At 36.2% G+C, this 27,053-nt stretch overlaps 3 protein-coding genes across 6 annotated transcripts in view; 1 reads left to right on the top strand and 2 right to left on the bottom strand.

Annotated features, from left to right (window-relative positions):
• Positions 1-7,276, bottom strand: part of LOC132110502 (mitogen-activated protein kinase kinase kinase kinase 5-like) — a 35,998-nt gene extending 28,722 nt beyond the window's left edge. For all 4 annotated transcript variants that reach the window (XM_059517159.1, XM_059517160.1, XM_059517162.1 and 1 more), the window contains exons 1-3: positions 7,079-7,276; positions 6,228-6,409; positions 2,345-2,402 (exon numbers count right to left, since the gene is read on the bottom strand). In XM_059517159.1, coding sequence (XP_059373142.1) covers positions 2,345-2,402; positions 6,228-6,335 — 166 coding nt within the window. In that variant the 5' untranslated portion in view covers positions 6,336-6,409; positions 7,079-7,276. The remainder of the gene's footprint in view (positions 1-2,344; positions 2,403-6,227; positions 6,410-7,078) is intronic.
• Positions 7,277-9,780: 2,504 nt separating this feature from the next.
• LOC132110500 (atlastin-1-like) lies at positions 9,781-17,884 on the top strand. Its single transcript, XM_059517157.1, has 14 exons — positions 9,781-9,953; positions 11,895-12,145; positions 12,258-12,392; positions 12,685-12,789; positions 12,867-12,917; positions 13,365-13,421; positions 13,570-13,662; positions 13,754-13,892; positions 13,997-14,124; positions 15,021-15,077; positions 15,199-15,270; positions 15,351-15,782; positions 17,206-17,220; positions 17,353-17,884. The coding sequence occupies exons 1-14, from the start codon at positions 9,920-9,922 to the stop codon at positions 17,461-17,463; spliced, it is 1,680 nt and encodes a 559-aa protein (XP_059373140.1). The 5' UTR covers positions 9,781-9,919; the 3' UTR covers positions 17,464-17,884.
• Positions 17,885-19,419: 1,535 nt separating this feature from the next.
• On the bottom strand, positions 19,420-27,026 carry LOC132110501 (protein salvador homolog 1-like). Its single transcript, XM_059517158.1, has 5 exons — positions 26,612-27,026; positions 25,691-26,149; positions 21,201-21,471; positions 20,963-21,112; positions 19,420-20,110 (listed from the first exon to the last, which is right to left on the bottom strand). The coding sequence occupies exons 1-5, from the start codon at positions 26,703-26,705 to the stop codon at positions 19,897-19,899; spliced, it is 1,188 nt and encodes a 395-aa protein (XP_059373141.1). The 5' UTR covers positions 26,706-27,026; the 3' UTR covers positions 19,420-19,896.
• Positions 27,027-27,053: the final 27 nt, after the last annotated feature.

Below are 27,053 nucleotides of genomic sequence, written 5' to 3'. Positions count from 1 at the left end.
TCAGTTCTCCATTCGATACCGTTGGTGGTCATGCACAATTCTATACAAATACACACAGATACTGCAGCTGACGGGCTTCTTTTAAAGGCGAATGCTAAACATAAAAGAACAAGTCAGCTTTCTAAAAAGGCAAACACACACAAAAGCCCACACCTGCTTTCCAGGTGGATATCAGATCAGACACTTTGTCCAGATGTTCCTCTGGTGCCTCCCTTCTCAACCTCAGATGTTTGATTTCACATGACATTAACAAAAACAGCAAATGACACAACCAACGGAAGGAATCTGATAACAATCAGCAGGATCATGTGATCTGACACTTTCTGACAAAAACGCACACATCATTCAGTTCACCCTCAGAACTATAAAAGGTCAATCAGCCTCTATTGGGACCAGAGTGGGAGTGGAGCGGAGTGATTTTGCCTGGAGCTAGGAGTGGATTTTTTTAATTTTTTTGGTTTTCACTTGCTCCGAGAACCCTATATTACTGCTCTGTCACTAGCACAATTTATGCCAACTCATGCATTAAACATAATTAGTTAGCTTGACCGATATGTGGATCACATACGATGGTTAAAATGGTGATGGATGAGAGCAGCAAGTTAAAGCATGTTGTAAGTTGTAGTTTGTTAATCTCTGCTTTAAACTAATGTGCTGCTACGCTGCTGCACATGGACAGGGCACAAACCTCGCACCTAACGAACAGATCGAGTGCATACATTCAAGAATGAAGAAAAACTGAAAAGTTACAGCACAATCTTTCTGTTTCTGAAGTAATTTCCCCTTAGCTTCGCCATAGTAGAGAGAGATGTTGTACAGACATGTAAGCTAACCGAGTTAAGCAGTCATTTAATATGGACTTGGGCTAATTGTGGTGTTCCAATAAACAAAGATAAAACTATTATTCTAGTATTATGCATTTACTTTTCATTTAATATAATTTCTGAACAGAACTTTAATTTTTCAAGCACAGTGAAATAATTTCTGATCAGTGGAGTGGGAAATGGTGATTTATAAGTTTATTGGTAAGGGATGCCAAAGATTAAACTTTTTTTAGCACCTGCCCAAGCAAATTTCAAGGGACTGAGGCGATATATGCTTGTGTCTTCATATTGCATTTTATGGTTTTATACAAGAAGCAAAACACTTCAAAAGTCTCAAACAGGGTTGTCCAAACCTGTTCCTGGAGGGCCTGCCCTGCAGTGTTTAGCTCCAACCCTAATTAAACACACCTGAACCAGCTATTCAAGGTCTTTAGACTGACTAGAAACTTCCAGGCAAGTGAGCTGGAGTTGAATGAAGCTAAACTCTGGCGCTGGTGTAATTGGGATGAGTAAAATAATAAATAAATAGGGCTGCACAATTTGACTATAAAAATAATAATAAATTATTATTATTGTCAAAAATGTAAACAAAATGAATACAATTACTATTGTACCAAATAAAAAATATTAAACAAAACAAGAATAATTACATCTGTAATACTTCACTGTGAAATAAAAAGTATTCAAGATAAACAATACACGAAAAATACAAATAAAAATCAATTGTATACTATACAACAGTGTCTGTGAATTTAAAAAAAAAGTATTTTTAAGTTAACCATTGAGTTTATATTTTGTCAGAAACCATTCCCAAAATGCATGTTATAATTATCCAAATATAACATGCAGGGATGAGACACTGAAAATACCAGATCATGAGCTCCTCAAGTGAAAATGAACATAGTGCCGAACTTCACTCCAAAACATGCAGCGCATATATTTATATAGAACTTATTGCCATATTGCACCCTACATCCCTATAGCTGATCATCCTTTATTAATGAATACATTTTAACATAAGCACCCATTATAAATAAGGGACTGATTAAAATATTTTGACTTTACCCATGGTAAGACCACTTTACTAAGTACTTCCAATGACAATGTTTGTATCTCTTGATCTAGCTCTTAATGATTTTAGTCATCTCTTGGGATATTTTAAGTCAAACAAAGCCTGACAGCATGAGAACTGAACAGATTTTACACAAGGGGGAAAACTGGCAGTTTTGTCCATAATTCAGTGCTATAACTTGCATATACATTATGTTAAATATGAACTAACTGCAATTGGACATGTGCTTGAGCTATCACCACAGACCATTTCCAAGCAAGTATAAACCCAGCATAACTCTGTACACTCGGACAGGACTCTGCTGAGAGGTGCCAGCAGAGCCTGAACAATCTTAATTTCTCCTTTCATTCTCCATTTGTAAAAACAAAACAGGATGTGTCATATGAGCTACAACACAGACTTCACATACCACACCTCCTCAAGCACAAGAGAATGGCGTCATACTCACCGGGCTCAAGTTTGATGATCTTCACTGCTGCAAGTTCTCCAGTGGAGATGTTACGAGCCTGCAGAATACAAACACAAGTAGGGAAGAGTGATTCAAAAAGGAGAGAGCGAGAAAAGTTTCTGATCAAAACAATGGAATGTGAGCGTGTAAGTGAGAGCCGTGTCTCTGATGGAAATAGTCATCTTTTCCAAATGGAAGTAGGTCGACAGCCATCAAAACACACAAGCACACACAGAAAAGAGACTTTCGTGCCGTCCTGGGTGAAATTACTATTTATTATCTCTATTCCAGGGGAGCAGTTGGGGGTTTGATGCCTTGCTCAAGGGCACCTAAGTCGTGGTATTGCCGGACCGAGACTCAAACCCACAACCCTAGGGTTAGGAGTAAAACTCTCTAACCACTAGGCCACGACTTCCCATGTGTTCCCTAATCTTAATACCATTTAAACTACATACTGTAATTCATTATGATTCAAAATACAATTCCTTAACTATTTTGTCTCCAGTAAACCAGCCCATTCTGATATGTAAACTAAGGCTGAACAATATATTAAATAATCACAATATATTTGCAATGGTTTTGCTGATGAAAACAAATTAAGCAACTGTGAAAAAAGTGTTCATTTTAATTCAAACTTTTATTTCGATAAATCAATTCAAGATATAATTTTTCATTATGTAAACAAAAAAACGTACGGGTGTTTTTTAATATGTATTGTTCTATTTAGGGCTCTTTGAAATCAGTTTTATTTTTCTCTAAATTATGTTTATTTTCCCCCAAATTCTATGTTTCTGTGGGTAAATAAAATTTTAATAATGAGGTCTATGCAGTTAAAAATAAATGAATAAGTAAATAAAATAAGCTGTTTAAAAACAAACACATAATGAGTTATTAAATAATTAGAACAAATCATGTGAAAAGGAAACAAATATATACATTTATAATTGAGAATATAGTTTTAGGTGTATCATTCAGCCTTATAGTAAACAGTAACCTTATGACCCTAAATGTAATCGGGCGGATCAATAGTACTGAACTCTCAGATCACCCACACACCCAGCCAGGAAGTGTGTCCAGCGAACAATAACAGAAGCAGTGCATGTAATATGCAGACAGTCCTGCATTTGCTGAATGAATGGAAACTACAACATTCACCAGATTTCTAAGTACTTCCAGACCGCTGGCTACATCCAAATTCCTGGGGGACAAAATGTGTGTGTGTGTGTGTTTAGTCTTCAAATAAACAAATTAAACACTCATGTTGCACTCAGACTCAAGCCAAATTGAAGGTACATGATCAAACTTTCCATGAGATCAAGTAAAAAAAATTTATTCAATCTCATTCAGATCAAAAACTCACAGATGCCAAATGCCCTTTTCATTTTCTAATATTTATTTCTACTTAATTTATTAGCACAAATGTATGTACAAACTCAAAAAGATTAATTCAGTTTTTATCCAGAAAAACCAAGAAATAGGTATGAACATTTTCTGAAGAGTTATGTTTGCATGAGTAAACAAAAATTGGAAAGGTTATATGCTGAAGTTCAATATTAAAGATTATTGGTTTGTTCAAATCTATAACTTAAGTATGAGCAGAAATAATAATATTGCTGCATCACTTAAATATTACATTTCCTAATGGTTTCTATCAGCTTTTTGCTTTTTAACTAAGACACTATAGAAAACTTCACAGGAGTATTCGCTAGGTCTACTTATATAATAAAGTTCAAACCAAACTGTTCTTTTTTTACGGAAACAACAAACCACATATGTCCTTAATACACTGAAATGTTATTCTTCTCACAGGAGCTGCTACTGAGACATTTTCTGACCTTATATGGCCTTTTTTTCTTGAGGGATTTGGAAAGGCAGTAAATGAACTCATGCTGAGATGCTGATGAAAATGTAACCTTGTGTTATAAATATATTTTAAAGTACACACAAATTTAAATTGCAATAATATTTCACAATATTACAGTTTTTTTCTGTATTTTTACTGTATTTGTATCAAATAATTATAGCATTCATGAACAGTAGAGAGTTCTTTAAAAACATTACATTACAGCAGCTTATATACACTCACTGGTCACTTTATTAGGTTCACCTTGCTAGTACTGGGTTGGACCCCCTTTTGTCTTCAGAACTGCCTTAATTCTTCATGGCATAGATTCAAAAAGGTGTTGGAAACATTCCTCAGAGATTTTGGTCCATATTGACATGATAGCATCACAGTTGCTGCAGATTTGTTGGCTGGACATCCATGATGCGAATCTCCCGTTCCATCACATCCCAAAGCTGCTCTTATTAGATTGAGATCTGGTGACTGTGGAGGTCATTTGAGTAAAGTGAACTCATTTTCATGTGATTTGTGCTTTGTGACATGGTGCATTATCCTGCTGGAAGTAGCCATCAGAAGATGGGTATAATGTAGTCATAAAGGCATGGACATGGTCAGCAACAATGCTCAGGTAGGCTGTGGTTTTTAAAGATGCTCAATTGGTACGAAGGGGCCCAAAGTTTGCCAAGAAAATATCCCCTACACCATTACACCAGCACCGCTAGCCTGAACCATTGAGACAAGGCAGGTTGGTTTTATGCTTTCATGTTCTTTACACCAAATTCTGACCCTACCATCTGAGTGTCGCAGCAGAAATCGAGACTCATCAGACCAAGCAATGTTTTTCCAGTCTTCTATTGTTCAATTTAGGTGAGCCTGTTTGAATTGTAGCCTCTGTTTCCTGTTCTTAGCTGACAGGAGCAGCACCCGGTGTGTTCTTCTGCTGCTGTAGCACATCTACTTCAGGGTTCAACGTGTTGTGCATTCAGAGATGGTATTCTGCATACCTGGGTTGTAATGAGTGGTTATTTGATTAACTTTTGCCTTTCTATCATCTTTAACTAATCTGCCTGTTCTCTTCTGACATCAACAAAGCATTTTCATCCACACAACTGATGCTCACTGAATATCTTCTCTTTTTCGGACCATTCTCTGTAAACCTTAGAGATGGTTGTGTGTGAAAATCCCAGTAGATCAGCAGTATTTGAAATACTCAGACCAGCCCATCACCAACAACCATTCCACGTTCAAAGTCACTTAGAGCCCCTTTCTTCCCCATTCTGATGCTTGGTTTGAACTTCAAGTCTTCTTCACCACATCTAGATGCCTAAATGCACTGAGTTGCTGCCATGTGATTTTGTGAATTTGTGTTACCAAACAATTAAACAGGTGTACCTAACAAAGTGGCAGGTAAGTGTGCGTGTGTATGTATATATATATTGGACTATTGCAATGCCCTCTTGGCAGGTCTTCCAGCCAGTTCTATCAAACCTTTACAATTAATCCAGAATTCTATTCTTTTGTATTCCATTTTCTTTTCATTTATTATGCAATTGTGTGTGCATATATATATTTATATATATATATATATATATATATATATATATATATATATCTCTATATCTCTATATATATATATATCTATATCTATATCTATATCTCTGTGTGTGTGTGTATGTAAAGACCTCTAACACTAGCTTGCTCTATTCTTTTTTTATTATATCCATTTTCTTTTTATTTATTATATTATTTAAAAGCCCATGCTGTGTTAACCTAACTGAGACTTGTTATAGCACTTATATATTATTGCTCTTTTTGTTGTTTTTGATTGCTTCCACTGTCCTCATTTGTAAGTCGCTTTAGATAAAAGCGTCTGCTAAATGAATAAATGTATATATATATATATATATATATATATATATATATACATATATATACACACATATATAAACACATATATCTCCATTACCATGTTACTGTATGCACTAAAGGAGATATATAATAGAGTTGTCTCATGACTCTATTGTATAATGGGACCAGTACCTTATACACATCTCCATAGGTCCCGCTGCCAACTCTCTGGATCAGCTCAAAGTCATGCTGTGGGTTTCTGCGCTGAATCTCCCCTCCGGACCGGCCCAGGGGATCCATGCTGTCGGACTGGAGGAATTATAACTTTAATGACCCAGATTCAGTTTTACAACAGACCTGCAGTCCACATCCCCCTGAAAAATAACAGAAACCAGAGCATAATGTGATTAATAACAGCAAAGCTTAAAACTGACAGACAAACCGTTAGAAAGACAGACAGACAAACAGATAAGATAGATAGACTTTTTATAAAGACTTTTCCAACAAATACATCTGTTAGCAAACTATACCTGCTTTTAATAGTGTAATTGGTGCAGATGTTTCTACATTTTAAAAACAATTATATTTTTAAATACAATATTGGAGATTTTAAGCTGAACATTCATTTGTACCACATGTGACACGTCAAAATTATTGACGGGTGTCAGGAAGTGTTTACTGTAAAAAACATGTGGTTTGTTTTTAAAGTTTCCCCCTCACTGTAAGAAAGAGGGTTATTTTTATGTTTTAATAATTAAAGTTCATTTTCTGTCTGAATCTCCGTGTGTAGAGCTAACTCAGCTAATTTCTGCTAACTAATCTCACATAATCACTTCAGTTAAACTTCATTTTTAAAGACAAAATATAAACACACAACGATGTTCATAAAGGCATAATCCAGTTTTTACAGATATAGTTACATTTATCTGGTGATTGTTTTGTGATCCCTTGGCTCTAGTAACGTTAGATCAGCCGAAGCTAATGCTAATGCTATCGACAGCGTCAAAATACAACACAAAATAACTTCAATTCAGAAACTTTACCATTTGCGCGATTAATCTTAGTCCTAGGAGCTCATGAAGATTTAAATTTTGTCCCTAAATGCTGACGTTCATTTTGCGTCGAAATAACCATCCAAACAGGAACAGAGAGAAGCGCAAACTAATTTCAACTGAAAACAGTTCACCAGACCTCACTCACTCACTCACGCGCGCGCGCGCACACACACACACACACACACACACATACACACACAAACACACACAGAAAAGCAAACATAATATATAAAAGCAAACACAGTGTTAAAGCATTGCACATTATCTCTTTCACTTTAATTCACTCACTGAATTTCACTGTGCATTATGTGAGCAATAATGCCACCAAAGTAGTATCTGGTTAGACAAAAGTTACAGCCAATAGTTAAAGTGAAAAATAAATAACTAAAACAATAACTGGTGTTAGGATTTTTCATGTGTAAGCGTATGAATATTACTATTTTAAAAAAATTATGAGACCAAACCGTATACAGTTACTTGCAAATTCGCCGTCCGAGTGAATACAGATATTAAATTAACATAAAATCAGTATTATAATATCAGTATTATATATCTGTGTATGTATTTTTGGAGACATTTGTACGATTAAAAACAAATATACTATTATCAATCTATTATTATGAATTTATCTTACATGTATATATAATTATGTTTAACTTCAGCAGAGGTCTGGATGATGATTTAATCCAAAATAATGCCACTGAGAACAATAAAAACACAGAATTGAAGTAATTCAATAAAAAGTTAAAATATGACTATTACCTAACCAATTGCAAACAAGAACGGTCTCTAAGCCACGCCCATTACAGTTAAAGGGTTACTCCACCCCAAAATGAAAAGTTTGTCATTAATCCATACTTGCCAACCTTGAGACCTCAGAATTAGGGAGATATTCAAAAAAAAGGGGGGGGGGGCCCTCATATCTAAACAAACGTAAAGAAGAATATAATTCATTTATTTGTACATAATTTATACATACATATTATAGCCATCTTTGTCTCTGCATAAATAACACCATCGGGTCTACCTTTGGAAAGATGGCCAAAAATACTGGACTGTGACCGGTGCTGCATTGCATTGCTACAAAATTTGCAGGCAGCATATCCCTTCCCCTTCGAGCTGTCCTGGATGAACGTGAATTCTTTTTTCCATTCAGTTAGGAATTTGCAGGCATATTTTCTCTTTTTATTCGCCATGTCTCTTCTTTCTTCCTTTTCCCCTTCTTCTTCTGCTTCTTTTTCCGTTCTGAATTTGGCGCGCTTGATTTCGAGGTGTAACCTTTATTATTGTTCGGTCTGAAACGGCGCCCAGTGATGGATGGTGTAGCAATATTGTTGTCCGGGTGGAAAATCGGGAGAAATTCGGGAGAAAGGTCGGCCCGGGAGATTTTCGGGAGGGGCTTTGAAATTCGGGAGTCTCCTGGAAAAATCGTGAGGGTTGGCATGTATGGATTAATCACTTACACCCATGTCAAAATATTCTCAAAAAAGTCATAAAAAAAATTTCTTCACATACATACAGACGTTCTGGGAACGCCCCCAGGAACTCCCCGTCAAGTGATGTGAATTTAGCCCGTGGGGGAAAACATTGCCTTGGCGACAATTGAAATACATGGGACAATAATGCCGAAGAGTTGCTGTGTCGTTTTCTGTACCTCCAATAAACTAACAAATTATGAATTGAAGTTCTACATACTTCCTAATAAACATACAGAACCGGAAAGGAGGACAAAATGGCTACAAGCAATAAATTGTGAGGATGATCAAGGGGAAGTTATGGAATCCCAAGACTAAGCATGTGTGTATGTGTAGTGGGCATTTCATCACAGGCAGGCTACGTTAACATTGTGTTCATTATTAACCTTATCAAAACTGTGTAAGGTTGTTTCAGAAAGTGGCATGCATATATAATTTGCCTTATCATTCTACCTTAAGCAAAACTATGTAGCCTAGTGTCGAACCTAAACTTGCATGAAAACGCATCTGCAAAGAGGTGTGATTTATGTGATTCGCCGTTACCCACTAGAAAAGGCCAAGGATTTCCGTATAGCCACTTAAAAAAGCATGAGGATACATAACAACTTCGTTTTGTGTCAGAACTTTCACACTTTCATTCATAAATTCACCCCGTCTGTGTTTACGAAACGATTGAATCGCGGAATCCAGTCAAAAATGGAACTGGCTACACAAAGCAGAACGTCATGGAATTTGGCTATTTTTTAATAAATACGTCTACAGTAGGGCTGTACAATGAATCAAATATCGATATGGACTAGTGTATATGAATATTAAAGTTAAAAGAGACTACAATTGTTCTACGTGTCTCTGGGAATGAGCGCTCAATATGTGCATTTTTGTCATTCAAATACACACGATGTTCGCTGTGTTTTCCCCCACGCCGACTCCACCCTCGCCACGCCCCCAGCTATAACATTAAGGTTGAACCACTGACTGCAGATGGACTATTCTGCTTTTCATACTTTTCTGGACCTTGACAGTGTAATTTACTTGGCATTTAATGGGACAGTCACAGGCCTTTCGGTTTTCATCCAAAAAATCTTAAATTGTGTTCCGAAGCTTTTACGAGTTTGGCGTTTAATGACAAAAATTGTAATTTTGTGGTGGAGTATCCCTTTAAGTCATTACATTATAGATGTCTACACCCGAGCGTCCCACAGCGCCACTGCGCGATCTAATGATGCGCTACACACTCATTTCAGATGAGAATGAGCCTCCATCTCTGGCTGCTGATTTCCAGCATCGCATTCGTCTAATGATCGCTGTTTAGAACCGAGTCGACCCGAATACAGAACGAAACACCCAGTGCGACATGGCACGAGACAAAAAGGACAGAGACAGCTGGGGTAAGTCCATATTTAATATAATAAACCATCTGGACGTGAGACACACTACGAGACGGGTTATTGTGCGATTCTGTAAATCATGAGGATGCTGTTACATAGACATTCTGTCTGAATCTTAAGGAACACACACAAATAAACACAAACAAAACAATGCTTTTCCCCTGCCCAAATCAGCTGATTTGCTCCGGACCACAGCCCTGTATCTGTGCGTGTGTCTGTGATGACAGCTATTTTACTGCAGTAATAGGCTGGCTATATTTAAAAGCAATGTAACATTTGCGCTATTGTAGGCCTAATGTCTGTGGAAACACAAATTGGTACTCGTTTGTAAAATGCACCCACCCATTTCTCACAAATCTCAGTCAATAATATACTTAATCATTTTTTAAATGAAACATATTTGTGTTATTGAGAGTGATGTTTCAGTTGAATTTATTAGATCACACGTCACAGTTTTTCTTCTTTGCAGTGGTTCAAATAAGAAGTGATCAAACTGTGTGTGAAGTGGTGTGCATTGATGCCAGTCAGTGACCCACATAAGCAGAGCTCTCTACATCTGCCACAGGCCTGCATGGAGATGCTGGTTTATATAATATACATGGTAGCCATATGAATGTTTGCTGCTCTTAACAACCCTGACCAGGTGAATATGACCTGGTAGATAGCAAGAGGGAGAGAACAGGAGAGATAGAGAGCTCTACAAGGTAATTTGAATGTAAATAATTTACAGTGTTGGGACAGTATTGGTGTTGCTTTGGTGCTAGCCAATGGCAGAAGTGTAAATGCAATGCTGTGAACAGCTTCATAACATCCATATAAGTTGAATTAGCCCTGGCTAAAAATATCTAACGTTAGAAATGTTGTAATTCCCCTGTCAATATCCATTACTGTTCAGTTGCATTTAAGAAATTCTTGACAAATGCATCAGTTTGAGGGCAGATCAACCAGAGCAACCTGGTGTTTCACTAGTTCATATACTTATATCATGCTTAAAGACCCATTAACCATTAGGTTACTAGCTGGTATATTGTTTGACCACCAGTTTTGTTTTAAAATTAGGTCTGAGATGTACTTCAGGACCTCTAAACCATTAAAACATCTCTATGAGCCACATCAGACTAGCCTTGAGGACAGGTGTTATAAGATCATCACTAAAGCTCCATTAGGATTGTCTGCTGCATTAAGCCTAACTAAAACATGACTCCACAGTTTCTCCCAGGAGAATGCTAGATGAAGAAAAGAGAGATTTGATCTAGAATCTTTGCAACTAAAATATTTTTCCACAACATTTGTCTTATGATCCCTTGTCTCTGATGTGGATTTAACCCTCATTTGATGTCAAATAGATGATTATCTTAAGCATAATGTGGCATTAATGCTCCATTAATTCAGAAAAAAAATTGTTTCCCACACACACCCAACCAGAGTTATTATTTTTAACTGAACCTAACTATTAAAAACATTTGTGTTAGTTAAAAAAGTTGAAATTATATATATATATATATATATATATATATTACACAAAAATAAAGAATTAGAAAAATGGAAATAGGTTAAAAATATTAACTGAAATCAAAATGTATGAATAATAATAATAATAATAATAATAAAATGACAAAGACATATCAAAATGACCAAAAATTATATTAAAATGTAAAGCAAATTCAAAATATTAATATAAAATATTCTATAAATAACACTAAAATAACACTGGACGACAGTTGGTCATTTGATATTGAGGTATCAGTACAACTCATACATTATGATCCATATAGAGCACTGCATTTAAAACCAGCAGGTTTAAAAACATTAACAGTACTTTACAGTACTCTTTTGTTTGCGGTTTGCATACCTTGCTGAAGATTATATTTATGGTTACAAGTTACCACTGTGGCAGTCGTTGCAACTGTAGAAATAACATTCAAATGTGGTTGTGTTCAGGGTCTTTCGTGGATAAAAACGTGTATGACTGGAGCTCAGAGGAGGAGGAGACAGATGGACGGGCACGTCCCGTGCAGGTGTTGGTGGTGAAAGACGACCACACGTTTGAGCTGGACGAGGCTGCGCTCAGTAAGATCCTGCTGACTGAAGAGGTCAGAGACAGAGAGGTAGTGGCCATCTCTGTGGCAGGAGCCTTCCGCAAGGGCAAATCCTTCCTCATGGACTTCATGCTGCGTTACATGTACAGCCAGGTGAGATTGGCTATAATTCAGAGTTGTATTATTGCTCTCAGACTAGTTCCAAATCACGATCAGTTTCTTGTTTTAAGTTTGTGTAATCTGTAATATGTGTGTTTGCATTCAGGCCAGTGATGAGTGGCTGGGAGACCCGGACGAGCCGCTGACGGGATTCTCATGGAGAGGAGGGTCAGAGCGGGAGACCACTGGCATTCAGATTTGGAGTGAAGTCTTCCTGGTGGACAAACCAGATGGTAGCAAGGTAACATAAAGAAGTCTCACTAAGGAAAGATGCTTATCATAGCTGCATTGATTTAATTAAAAATATGGTAAAACAGTAATACTGTGAAATATTATTACAATTAAAAATAACTTTCCTATTTCATATATTTGCAAATGTGATAGAAGCGTATATTCATTCTCGTGACTTGAGTGAAACTATAATCTAACATATTTGTGTAAGACAGAGACTGTAACGCAGCCCTGAATGTGAAAATGAAACAAAGCTCGACTAAACATTGTGGTAGAAATGCATTTTGCCGTTTTTCCTTTAGGCGGCAGTGCTGCTGATGGATACTCAGGGGACCTTTGACAGCCAGTCCACTCTCCGTGACTCAGCTACTGTATTTGCCCTCAGTACCATGATCAGCTCTATGCAGGTAGCACACAAAAGAAAACAGTGACCATGTTTTCAGTGATATTGAATAGGACCTTGATGTCATCTTTTGTTTTTAAGGTGTATAACATATCTCAGAATGTTCAGGAAGATGATCTTCAGCATCTGCAGGTAAAGTGGCACTCATTTTACCACCTGCAATGCTGTTATACTGTAGTAGTTATCTTATCAGACTTTTAAATGAGTTTTATGAGATTCAATACTATTAAAATGTTTTCATAAAGCACTATAAAAGTGCTTTGAGTGTACCAAAAAGTGCTGTGTAATTACATAAAGATAATATAAACAAATAAAAAATATATTAATAAAATATGAAAGGCAATTCCAGGTTTATTCTTGTAATTAAATAAAATTGAAAAGCTTGTACGCCACGATTTTTTGAATATTAAACAGAAAGGCAACAGGTATGAAATGAATAAATATTTTGAAAGGACATTTATATAGAGTGCAGTTTTTTTTTGTTGTTGTACTGTGAAACAGCAAAAATGGATGACTATAATAAAATGTGTTTGTTTAAAAAAAAAAAATCTGTGCTTTTATTTTCGTTGACCGTTATAGCTTTTCACTGAATACGGCAGACTGGCCATGGAAGAAACATTCCTCAAACCATTTCAGGTATAAAAAAATAAATAAATCTGTTTGCTTTTTGTAGTTTCATTCTGAAACAGACTGTTCTTCACTAAAAGTGTCATTATGAAATGCTCTGTCATTACATTAGTATAAATGACCATCACTACTTATGTGGTATGTGTTATTTCATTAGTCAATGATCTTTCTGGTGCGGGACTGGAGCTTTCCATATGAGTTTCCCTATGGACAGGAAGGAGGAATGAAATTTCTGGAGAAAAGATTGAAGGTCAGTAGGTTAATATAAGGAAATTTGGAAGAGCTAAAATGAAAATCCTAAAATCATTCAAATAGAACCACCTCAATGTGTTTATGTGTAGATCTCAGAGAATCAACATGAGGAGCTGCAGAACGTGAGGAAACACATCCATTCCTGCTTCACCAACGTCTCCTGCTTCCTCATGCCACACCCGGGACTCAAGGTGGCCACAAACCCACACTTTGACGGCAGATTGAAGGGTATGTCTACAGATGTCCGCTAATCAGTAGAAGCTTTGGTGTCCTTAGACTGTGAAGTACAAAAACAGTGTACAAAGACACCTGTTTCCGATCATGTGTTTCAGAGATCGATCAAGAGTTTATCAATAATCTACAAGTGCTTGTTCTGTGGTTACTAAGCCCCAAAAATCTGGATGTAAAGGAGATAAACGGAAGCAAAATCACCTGCCGTGGACTTCTGGAGTACTTCAAGGTAATAGTTTGTTTGAGGTAAAATCACTACTAGGAATACAAAATGAATTAACCAACAAACTTGTTTATTGAGAATGCACCAGCATTAAAATTTTATTAATAACAGGCCTATAGTAATATTTTATGTTTTGTCTATCACAACAGTGTTCATAAAATAAAAAAAATTGATAACTTATACAAGCTAACCTGTTATTACTTATGCATAAAAATTACATGGTACATGCATAATACTAAGCTAACAACAATTAAACAGCTACCAAAAGCGAGTTATCTAAAACTCAGAAAAGTAAGCTTTTATAACTAGTCCTGGAATTCAGTAAGCCCTAGAATATTCCAGAATGTAAAAAAAACATGTAAAATAGTACAAAAACATATCTGTGCTAAACCAATGTTTCATAATTAATGCAAGAGGTTCTTAAATTGACCTGACCTAAATATTTACCAAAATATTGGTGCTATGTGGAAAATAAATAGGATAGAATAATTAGCATCACAGAATTACAGAAGAACCATAAAAAATTAAGGGAAGTAGATTTTTGTGACATTGTGTAAAATTCAAATTAATTATTTAAAGTGAATTTAGGCATCAAAACATTATGGCTTTACTGTATAAAGTATAGTACAGCTTGAAAAATTGATATTTTAAGATTTGCTAAACATTATATTTAACAGTGTTAAATGAGTGAGAGATAATCTAATTGTAAAAACAGAGGAAATATCAGATGAGATCAGTAAATTAAAAATCTTCAACCAACAACCAATATGGTCACAATATATCCAATAATAATAATGAAAAATAAAAAATATAAAAATCATTTCATGTAGTTTATAATTATTACAGTACAATTTGATATTTGGAATTCTTGGAGTGAACTGAGCAGCCGTTTATGATTTTAGGCATATATCAAGATTTACCAGGGAGAGGAGCTGCCACATCCAAAATCCATGTTACAGGTATGACCTGTTGACCTTTAGCACACACGTTGCACATCCACAGCCTGACACACAGTAAATGCACCCAAGAGCTAATAGCATCATACAGTATGACCGGGTTAGGGTGTGTTTGTGTGCACAGGCCACAGCGGAAGCAAATAATCTGGCCGCAGTGGCTGCAGCTAAAGATCTATACAACAAGAAGATGGAGGAGGTGAGTGTGACTACTATAAACAGCTGATTTCTCATGGTGTAAGTGTGACTCGTCTTCGTCAAATTTGTTTTACGGCCCAGGTGAGCGGAGGAGATCGGCCTTTCCTTGCACCGAGCGAGCTGCAGGCGCGTCACTTGAACATCCGTGAGGAGGCGTTGATGTTGTTCCGTAGCGTGAAGAAAATGGGTGGGGAGGAGTTCAGCCGGCGTTACCTGCAGCAGCTGGAGGCGGAGATCGATGAGCTGTTTGTGCAGTACATCAAACACAATGACTCCAAGAACATCTTCCACGCGGCACGAACACCCGCAACGCTGTTCGTGGTGATCTTTGTGATGTACGTGGCCGCAGGGATCACGGGGTTCGTGGGTGTTGACATCATCGCAAGCATCTGCAACATGGTGTTGGGCTTCGCTCTCATCACTCTGTGCACCTGGGCGTACATCCGATACTCAGGAGAATACAGAGAACTGGGCGCCGTCATTGACCAGGTGGCCGGAGCGCTGTGGGATCAGGTAAAACACAACATTTCAGAATCAGAATCAGAAAGAGCTTGATTGCTAGCTAGGCATGTTTATGGTGACAGAAGCTTCCACAGCACAAACAGAATGACGGCAACAGACAATAAAAACAGAATAAATAAGAGGAAATAGCAATATACAACACATTTTTGTAGAAAAGCATAATATACAAAATAGACATTAGATGGTATTTGTGTGTACAGGTGCAAGGAAATGTAAATAAGGAGCATGGTGTGTTAAATAAATAAATGTATACATGTTTATTGTAAAGTTAACTGTTCTTGAGATGGATTGTCTGAGGGAAGAAACTGTTCTCATGCCTGGCCGTTGTGGTGCTCAGTGCTCTGTAGTGCTGACCAGACGGCAACAGTTCAAAGAGGAAGTAAGAGGAAATAAAAACTTACTGAACTTTAAAAACAAATATACATTTAGATGTTTAGAATTTTCAGCAGCCATTACTTCAGTCTTCAGTGTCACACTATCCTTCAGAAATAATTTTATAATATGCTGAATTCGTGCTTAAGAAATGCTTTATATTATTATCAATATTGATGTTGTGCTGCTTAATAGTTTTGTGTAAACCGTAAAGAATTTTTTTCAGGATTCTTTGACGAATGTAAAGTAAAAAAACAACAACAACAAAAAATAGCATCTGTTTGAAATAAATTATTTTTTATTTACTGTATTTAAATATTTACTGTCACTTTTCAAGCAATTTCAGTGATTCATTGCTAAATAAAAGTATTAATCTCTTTAGTAAAAAATCTTACTGACCCCAAATCTTTGAATGGTAGTGTATATACATGGCATATATAATAATAATAATTCATAAAGTAAATAAAATAAATTTCCTAATTTATAAAATGTATAATGGTGTGTGTGTGTGTGTGTATATATATATATATATATTATTATTATTATATATGCCATCAATATACACTACCATTCAAAGATTTGGGGTCAGTAAGATTTTTTTACTAAAGAGATTAATACTTTTATTTAGCAATGAATCATTCTTAAAACACTTATGTAAATGAAAAAGTTGTTATATATATATATATATATATATATATATATATATATATATATATATATATATATATAACAACTTTTTCATTTACATAAGTGTTTTAAGTGTATATTTTGATCACCATGTTTTTGTGGATCAAAATGTTTTTAGTTAAATGATGCATGAACAAACCCCTCAGTACTCTTTGAAACTCTTCGAAATATAGATAAGAAATAAAACTGTAAAATCTTTGATGAATTAAAAGTTCATATATATATATATATATATATATATATATATATATGTTTGTGTGTATGTGTATAATATAAAATTAAGATTAACATGATAAAATTAGGTCACATTTTAACCACAAATCTGTTAACTGTATTCCTCATTTCTTTGTTTTAGGGAAGCACTAATGAGGTAAGATGGGCTTTACTGCACCTGCACACACCTGAACTTACTATTTAGACATAAACACAATTTCACAACATCTAACAAATATCAAGAGAGATCTCACGTTAACATGTCATATCTTTCTGTTGGCTCCCTCAGGCTCTGTATAAGCTGTACAGTGTAGCGGCAAACCACAGGCAGTTGTGTAATCACGCCTTTCCTGGACACCAGACTGACCATCAGCCTGAGCAGGACAAGAAACAAAACTGACCCACCATGGCTTCACACAGACGCACCGTGGACAGTGACAGTGGAGCATACAGTCGGAGAGAGAAAGAGACGAGAGACTGTTCGGCACTACAGCAGCAACATATCACTACAATCACACATTACATCAACATCCTGCACCTACAGTTCAGGCCCAGGGTCAGACAGCGAAGACGCTGGTGTGGAGAATCTGACTGATAAGAGTCTCAAACGATTCAGTCTGACTGTGTCACTTGCGCCTGCATTAGAAGATCACAGTATTAGTTCTGACAGTTCACCATTTTGCCATCTTCTCACTGTAAATACTGATACTCTCTCTTGACACTCACATGAAAGCAGTCTGTTCTTATTTTGTAATGGATGTCGTATGTTGAGTTCAGTGCTATTTATAAGGGAATAAAACACTAAATGTTTAAAAACACAAGTATTAGTCATTATCATGGGTCGAACCATGTGTTGCAGTGATTTCACCTTCCATCCCATCATAATTGGGGTGGTATCATTGTCCAGTTTCAGAGGCATAAAAACTGAAACAAACTCATTGGTAATCACAGTAGAGCTCATGGGCTATTTGCATTTGCCAAGTGTTTCCATAACAGAAAATCACAAGATAATCTGACGTTTATAGTATCATAAATTTAGTTTCGTTAGCTCATATCAGGCTAAAATGTATCCAGCTAATGTTCATGATGCGGTCACATTTATAAAGACTTCTTTTAAACAATAAAGGGATATTTGTGGGGGTTCTGTTGATGGAGTTGAATCCATTGAAGACAAACTGTTATTGATGTATTTAGGAAAAAATGTTGTGCTTATAGACAATTTAGAAATCACAGCAACTTTCCAGAAACTGTTGTATATTCACATTAAGAATCAATCTACATACATCTTTATAAATGAGGACCTCTGTCTTTATGGAAACCCATAGTCTATCACAAGCATTAACCAAACACATTTTAATCTGATATGAGCTAATAAAACAAAGTTACTGGCATGAGCGCAAAAGTTAGTATGCTACAATTTTTCATGGCAGTTTTTGCTTTTATGAATCTCACATTTTCCCCCCTCACTTTTAATGTAGGAAGAAATCCATGGAATTTAAGAATTGAGGCCCTAGATGATTCCTTTCGATGCTACTAAGGATTGGCTTTTCGAACAGTAACATTTTGATAATGTCTCTCTCTCTCTCTCTCACACACACACACACACACACACACACACACACAATACAAGGTCCTGGTTTATTTAGTGTTGATGCTCAAAATAGATTTTACAGTCATTATAACTGAAAAATAAAGGCAAAACTAAAAACAAATGCCGTAGGCTCAAACACTTCATACAAAGGGAAATATTCACCTTTAAATATAAGCAGCAAATTCCTTAAAAAAAAAAAAAAGGAATCCACCAAACCTTAAAGGATGAACCTCAAAGAAATGCCCAAGTCTTATTTCACCATGCCAGAAATCACAAGAAACAAAAACATATAGTTTATAAGAAAATAAAGCACCATGTAGATTATTGCATTACTTTCATTATAAATATAAATAATGCGAAAAAAAGTATTACTGTAAGGCAAAACTATGATTTTTGCTTTTTTTTTTTATAATTGTAAAGTAACGTTTTTTCCGGACAATAAGTCACACTTTTTTTCATAGTTTGGCTGGTCCTGCGACTTATAGTCAGTCAGGTGCGACTTATCAAAATTAATTTGACATGAACCGAGAGAAATGAACCAAGAGAAAACATTACCATCTCCAGCCGCCAGAGGGCGCTCTATGCCTCTCACTGCTCCTGAAGCCTACACTAAGCAGCATATAGCGCCCTCTCGCGGCTGTAGACGGTAATGTTTTCTCTTGGTTCTAAATAAATGCGACTTATAGTCCAGTGCGACTTATATATGTTTTTCCTCGTCGTGAGGTATTTTTGGACTGATGCGACTTATACTCAAAATACAGTATACATCATGATTGTATTTGATGTAAAACCATCTACAATTTCTTTATGCAAACTACAGTATAAATTCTATATATAGATTTTTTTGAGGTGAAATGTGATCTGTATAATTATTATTTATTTTTTAGATGAAATTCACCCAAAAAGCAAAACTATAATTGAAAATATGAGTCTGATTAAACATGAAAACAATGATATCTTATAGTTGTGTTTGTCCAAAAAAACACAATGCAGAAGGAATGAGTCCTGACAGTCCTGACATGCACAAAGAAACACTTTCAACATGGGCAAACACATTCATAACACAGTCAAACCAAGAATAGACTCGTATTATGGCTGATCAGCTATATATAAGTTCCCAACAGGCTTTATGTGGTGTCTCTCTTTGGGCTTATATTTGGAGCCGTTTGAGGGAATAAATGAGAGTATGCAATAGCAGATAAGGCACTGATAATGATGGACTTTGGGTATGTCTTATACAAGTCACATGTTAGCAGGGAAGTTTTTGGCAGGTTGTTGGGCATACCACTGCTGCCACTGTTTGCAAGTGTCGAGTTCGCTGAGCAGCGCTTGTCGATATGCTTCATAGGATTTAACGATGCACTCCAGCTCCTTCATGAAGAGCAGCTTCAGCATCCCCTGATACGTGTCCAGATCTATTAACTGGAAGAGTTCCCACTTCAGGATGTGGTCATACCTGAGACAAAGCACAAACACACACTAATATGACTGAAGGTTAATGGCATTGGCCCTTATTGTCCTTCATTATAGCCAGTTTACAGCCTCTGATGGCTTCCAGGAAACAGCCAATGAAAAAAAAACTTTCAATCAAGAAATCTTCTGGCTGATGTCCCCTCTGAAAAAACATAGGTGGCTAGTCTCAAAGCACTGGTCTCTTGTCCAAGGATTTGGGGTAATTTTCAGATGTTCAGACTGGAAAAGCAGCTAAACCAAGACTTAAAATCGTAGAAAAATATCTACATAATTTCATGAAAACTATCAATAAACAAAATGGATAAAACCTATTTAACAATCAAGGATACTTCACAGAGACAAAAAAACAAAACAAAAAACGTAACAAATGTAAATGAAAATTTTAATAAAAGCTAAATAGAAATAAGAAACAAATACAAAATATAAAAATAAAAGTCCATTCAAAATACTAATACTTACTATAATAATAAAAGTATAGTAATAATACTAAAATAACACTGTATATGTATATGTAACTTCATTTATATATATAAAACTCAAAATACTAATACATTATAAATATATAATTAGAAGAGTTTTGTTTTAAGTCCCCCCAAAATAGCTCATATACACAGCTGCATACCTGTGACTGCACATCAGCTAAATTCTATATTAATGCAACTAGTAAACTACAGTTACAACATGCCAACACTGGACACATGCAGTGTAGGTTGATGCATCAAAATGAAAACACTACTATTACAATCAATGAAGCTGCCTACACTGAAGCGCCCATCTGTGATGCAGACTGCAGTCTAGGTGATAGTTTTAGAGCCTGACAGTGTGTGAAACTTACTTTAGCGGGGCTCTGGCATACACCTGCAGCCAGTCTGGGATCTCGGCTGTGTGATATGGGTTAGCTGGTACCAGTACGGGCTGGTTGCGTTCTGGTGGGCGGGGCTGGTAGGTGACTGGCGGGGGAGGGGGCTGGTCGTAACGTGGAACACTGAGCGAAAGCAGAGTTGGAATGTGTATTTTAGATACAAAATGGCACCAAAAAGTCTCCGAGTGTACTGGAACGTCTCGTCACTCACCTGGGTGCGCAGGGGTGTCTGTACTGGGCACATTTGTTGATGTGGTCAACATAATACACTCCACACTCAGCTGACTCCATCCTCTCCCAGCCCGGTGGAAGCCCCTCCCTCTCCAGCGGGTGGCTCCAATGAGTGGTGTTTGTGTTGTGATCGATGAAATACTTTCTGCCTCGAATCGTCCAATCAACAGTCCAGCCAGGAGGAAGAGCCGCTTCCTCCCCACTCATGGTCGTCAGATTACCCACCGACTTTGCTGGAACACGGCCGATTGCTAGAATAACAAAGACAGAGGGAAGCATTATAGGATCTGTATGCAGGAAATGTTTTTGTGTGTATTAGAATGAGATTTTGTATTTATTTTCAATCTGAACACATAGGACGTGGCATGAAATGAAAGAGAGAGGGGGAAAAAACAAGTCACAGCTGCATGGTGAACCCCAGAAGAAACACATCAGTGTAGGGTGAGGAAAAGGGCAACCAAGAAAAATCCACATTTCTGTCATTCTCACACACAATGATAAATACTACATGAGAATGACAGCCCAGAAAGTGTATGTGTATTGAGCAAAAACGTACATGAGAAAACAATGTACTGAGTAAGGCTGGCAAAAAAAAGATAAAGAGTAACAATGTAAATATCTCATCTCTCGTTTATATTTTAAAGGGTTAGTTTACCCAAAAATGATAAATTAGCCCATAAATTGCTCACCCTCAATGCATCCTGTGTGTATATGACTTTCTTCTTTCAGATGAATCCAGTCAGAGTTATATTAAAAATTTTCTTTGATATTTCAAGCTCTATCATTGCGTCAGTGGGTGATGCATTCCTTCAGTCCAAAAGTGAAATAAAAAGCGCCCATCCATAAAAAGGTGTCTCACACAGCTCTAGGGGGTGAACAAAGGCCTCCTGTAGCGAATCGATGCATTTTTGTAAGAAAAATGTCCATATTCTAAACTTAATTTATTTTTTTAGATGGGTGCCTTTTATTTCACTTCTCTTGAACTGAAGCAGTGCAACACCCACTGACTGGCATTAAACAGCTTGAAATATCAAAGATAATATTTTATATAACTCTGATTTCATCTGAAAGAAAAAAGTCATATACATCTAGGATGCATTGAAGGCGATTAATTTATGGACTAATTTTGGGGTGAACTAACCCTTTAATAGCAAAATTATGTTATAGTTTGTTAGATTCATTTTACAAATCTGTTCTAATGCCTTGTTTGCATCACTCAAAAACACTTAAAAATGTTTTGTCTGAATTTTTTTTATTAAGGAATATATGCAGAGGGTAAATGAAAAAGTTGTATCATATTTAAGCTTTATTATAAAAGTTTTATGCTGTTTATTATAAAAGTAGGAAGGAAAACATATCACAAATAATTTATATATAAAAAAAACACTGAACAGTTCTGTAGTGATATATATATATATATATATATATATATATATATATATATATATATATATATATATATATATATATATATATATATATATATATATATATATATATATATATATATATATATATATATAAGCACCACAAGTGTTTTAACATTAACAATACTGAGAAATGTTTTTAGCACCAAGCAGCTAGAAAGGCAAAGAGCAAAATTCTTCTCTAATATAATCAGTAAATATTCTCATACCACAAAAATCTTGTTCAGTACTATAAATTCAATAATTACTACCCATAATTTCCAATAAAGCAGAATCATCTATAGACAAAGATTTTTGAAGTTTTTCATTGAAAAGATTGATTGCATTAGATGCATCAATGCTGATGTAAAATGTCTTAATTATCGCCCTATCTCAAAATTGCATTTTCTTTAAAAAGATATGGAAAAATTTGTCCAATCAGTTACTTCCGTTTTTAAATTCGACTCTGGTATTTCAAACTTTTCAATCAGGTTTTGCAACCTATCATAGCACTGAAACGGCTTTGCTAAAAGTGATGAAAGCTTTGCTACTTGCTGCTGACTGTGGTGAAAATGCAGTTTTGATTCTATTGGATTCGAGTGCTGCTTTCGACACAGTTGATCACGACATCCTTTTATCATGCCTTGAACATTGGGTAGGTATCAAGGATACAGCATTATCGTGGTTTAAGTCATATCTTAAATCCAGGACAATTTCAGGGGCTGTCGGACAGTTTTCCTCATCATCAGTTTCGCTCCCTTGTGTGGTACCTCAAGGGTCTATTCTGGGGCCATTACTTTTTAATCTGTACATTTTTCAAATTGGTAATATAATTAGGAATCTAGACATTCTTTGCAGCCTCTTATGCACTGTCTGAAGGACATTAAATCTGGATGGCAAATAATTTCCTCCAGCTAAATAATTAAAAAACGGAGGTAATTATTTTTGGTCCCTCTAAACCCAGAAACTCTATAGTTAATAATTTAGGCAGTTTGAATCAAAATGTTAAGTCACATGCAAAAAAAAGTTGGTGTTATTTTTTACTCTGAGCTTTGCCTTGAAAAGCTAATTAGCTCAGTTGTTAAAAACAGCTATTATCAATTGAGAATCATTTCTAGACTTAAATCAACATTTTCCTTTCAAGACTTCCTTTCACATCACGATTGGACTACTGTAATTTCTTATGCCTAGGTCTTCCCCAATCTTCACTGGCTCGATTACACTTTGGTAAGTGTAAGCTGAATTTAAATGTGCTTTATAAATACAATTTACTTACCAAATTAGAGCATATTAGAATGACTTCTGAAATATCACATGACACTGAAGACTGGCAATTCCCCTTTTGCTGTATTTTTTATAATAATTGCATAAGAGACTTCTCTGAAAAACAAAAAAATTAACAGTAGTGTATAAAGATATTTATCAATACATAATTTAAGCTGTATCACTCAGCTCTAATAATGAGCATATGTTTGTGAGGGAACTGTGTGTGTTTGTGTGTGAGAGAGTGTCAGAGCTGGAATGTGTGATGACGTCGGTGTACAGTTTCACATCTCTTCTCCTGCTCAATAGCATTAGAGATTCACCTCACTCATACACCCATTAATATACACTGGTCCCAAAAACTATTTGAACACTTATGCTAGACTTAAAAATGTCATTTATATATCACCCATTAATATACAATTCTTACATTCATTCCACCCAACCACATTACTGCAAAAGCTGTTCATCAAATAAATGTTTAGTATACATTTATTATGCAATGAAGGATTTAGGACCAAATAAATTTCAGGGTAGGCATGATGACACTAAAAAAATAGAAACCAGCAAAATGTCATGTCACTCATCATGGCTGGTTAAGCTGTATTCAAGGCAAATGATTCCATAAAGTGTCTGTTTAAATATTTTGTGAAAAAAGGGTCTTCAATGTGAATATTTCAGGTTTGTTGTCACTTTGCTGCAGCAGTTCTGTGTTGTTTAGACACAATTCTTCTTAGTGTTTGACTGTTCCAAGCATTGACATTCACTTTCGGTTTTTGGCCCACTATTCTTCTTCACCGATGAAGTCATGACAGGCGATGTGTATGCAGTCATAATCATAAAGTCTATTGATTTTAAGATTACAAAGATTTCTGTTAAGTTTGCCCTTTTTGGGAGCCTAACAAATCACTCATTTTCACTCAAGGCTTGTAGTAAACACTGCCGAACACAACTTATACCACACTGATATACATGCAGAATAAAGACAACATAAAAATCATTAAAAAATAACTGCAATAACTGTAGCCTTCACAAATGATATTGACCTCTATAATAACGGGTGTTCATATTGTTTTGTTTCAACCCAATATAAATAATAATAATTTTAAAATAGAAAAAAAATGTAATACAAAAAAAAAAATACTAAGTAAAAAGTTTAACTCTTTCCCCATCATTGACGAGTTATCTCGTCTTTGAGAAGACAATACTTCCCCGCCAAAGACGAGTTTTTATGGCTTATATAGACCGCATATAAATGAAAACTGCATAATTTTAAGGAGTAAAATGTAGATCCAGGAAGTGGTATATGTCTGTGCAAGCTTTGGAGGTGTTGACGGAAGCAATTTACTTGATTTATCTTTTGATAATCGTACTGAATATTATTCAGTTTTAATATTTGATAAAAAAAAATTATTTTCTCACCAAAATCGCTGGTGGTGGCTGGCAACTTTAAAAGAAAAATGCTGGCAGGGAGAGTTAACTGAATGTCAGGTGACCATTAACTGACATCATCCAAGAAGCATGAACATTCAAATGTGCTGTTAAATTATTTTAATCTCAGGAGGTACTTCAAGTAAGTATTTAAGGTCAAAAGGGTTTGGTTAACAAAAAAAGGGTGAATACCTGGTTTAGACAGAGGAGACTGAACGCTCCCATACAGTCATCAGCATATGGTCTCATAAATAGTGTATTTAAAGTACAGAGAGACAGTCATGTCTGTTATTTCATGAGGAGCCAATTATAATGCATGTGAATCTGTGTGGGTTGTGTGTGAACGCACATGGGCTGATGTGTTACTCACCTGTCGGTGGGCGACTGTGTGGCTGGGGCGTCTGGGGCTGTCCTGGGTTTCGTGGGTAGTTGAGCTCATTTTGCTCATAGTACCTGTAGTTCTCATTAAAGTGGTCTGGTCTGCATGCTCGTCTGGGTTGGTTATTGTAGTACGGCTCTGGAGGGTAGTAATACGGGCCACCGTCTCCATTCTCCGTTACTGAAGCAGCATCGCTCATGTAAGAGGGCGAGGAAGGGGAGTAATCACGATGAAGGTGTGGTGGGGCAGACAGCCGATGACTCTCCCTGCGTGACACCTCGAGGGGGGTCCGTGGCGGTGCGTTGCGCAGGAAACTCTTGGGGCCGCTAACATCGCCAACAGAGCCAGAAGAATACGGACCTGCACCAGACACCTCGGCCGGAGCTGGCTCCACTAACGGGGGCTCACGCCGAAGAAATGTTGGATGCCGGATAAACGAGGGCATCAAATCTGGAACAAAACATGAGGGAGGCATTAAATATATGTACTACATAACTACATAAAACCTTTTAAAACTGTACTCTGTTATGGCTGTGACAATCCTGAAAAAATAATTCAGGGTAAACTGTAGGACAAAATATTTACAGAATATGTAAAAAACTGTAAAAAAAATTATATATATATATATATATATATATATATATGACATGACATTTAAATTACAGTATTAAGTAAAAACATATGGCACATTATCATTTTTTACGTTCTCTTAAGGATTATAATAGACGTATATTAGGTTGATAGCCTTTACATTTAATTAATAATGACACAGACACTTAAATTAGGTTTCATTTTCAAAAGATTTATAATCCAAAAAGCGACGAATGACAACATTATAAGAATGCAGATTATTTAATGGCGTTTTTTGTACTTAGTGGGTTTTGTTAGACAGACTGACTGAAGTTTACTCACTTCTCAGAAGCGGGGACGTTTCTTTCTTCACATATTTGCCCTGAACTTCTGCTGGCTTGGACGCTTCGTTTTTACTCTTTTTTCTAGAGAGCATCGTTAATCCGATTCGATTTTGGACCGATTAGATCGAGATTCGCACTGACACTCAGAACCGAGTCCATTTCGGAGCGTTTAGCAGGAAAGCTAGTTTGGAGTTATCATGGCTAACGTTACAATCTGAAAGCATAAACCAAACATAGTTCTGGCGATTAGTTTGCATTTAGCGAAAGTTCCGTTGTTGCGAGTGTTTAGTCGAACATGACGAACGTTTTCGAAGATTAATTAGCGCTCCCCGCGCGCCCTGTCCAAATTACGCCCAGAGAAAAGCGCAGGAAAACTTTAACCAGCTGAATATGTCCAACCCAACCCTCAGCTCCCTCTGATCCCAGATCAGCTCTCACTG

The sequence above is a fragment of the Carassius carassius genome, chromosome 30 (genome assembly GCF_963082965.1).
Source record: "Carassius carassius chromosome 30, fCarCar2.1, whole genome shotgun sequence".
Taxonomy (NCBI): domain Eukaryota; kingdom Metazoa; phylum Chordata; class Actinopteri; order Cypriniformes; family Cyprinidae; genus Carassius; species Carassius carassius.
Note: the sequence above shows the minus strand (reverse complement) of the source record. Positions and strands in the feature narration are given on the sequence as shown.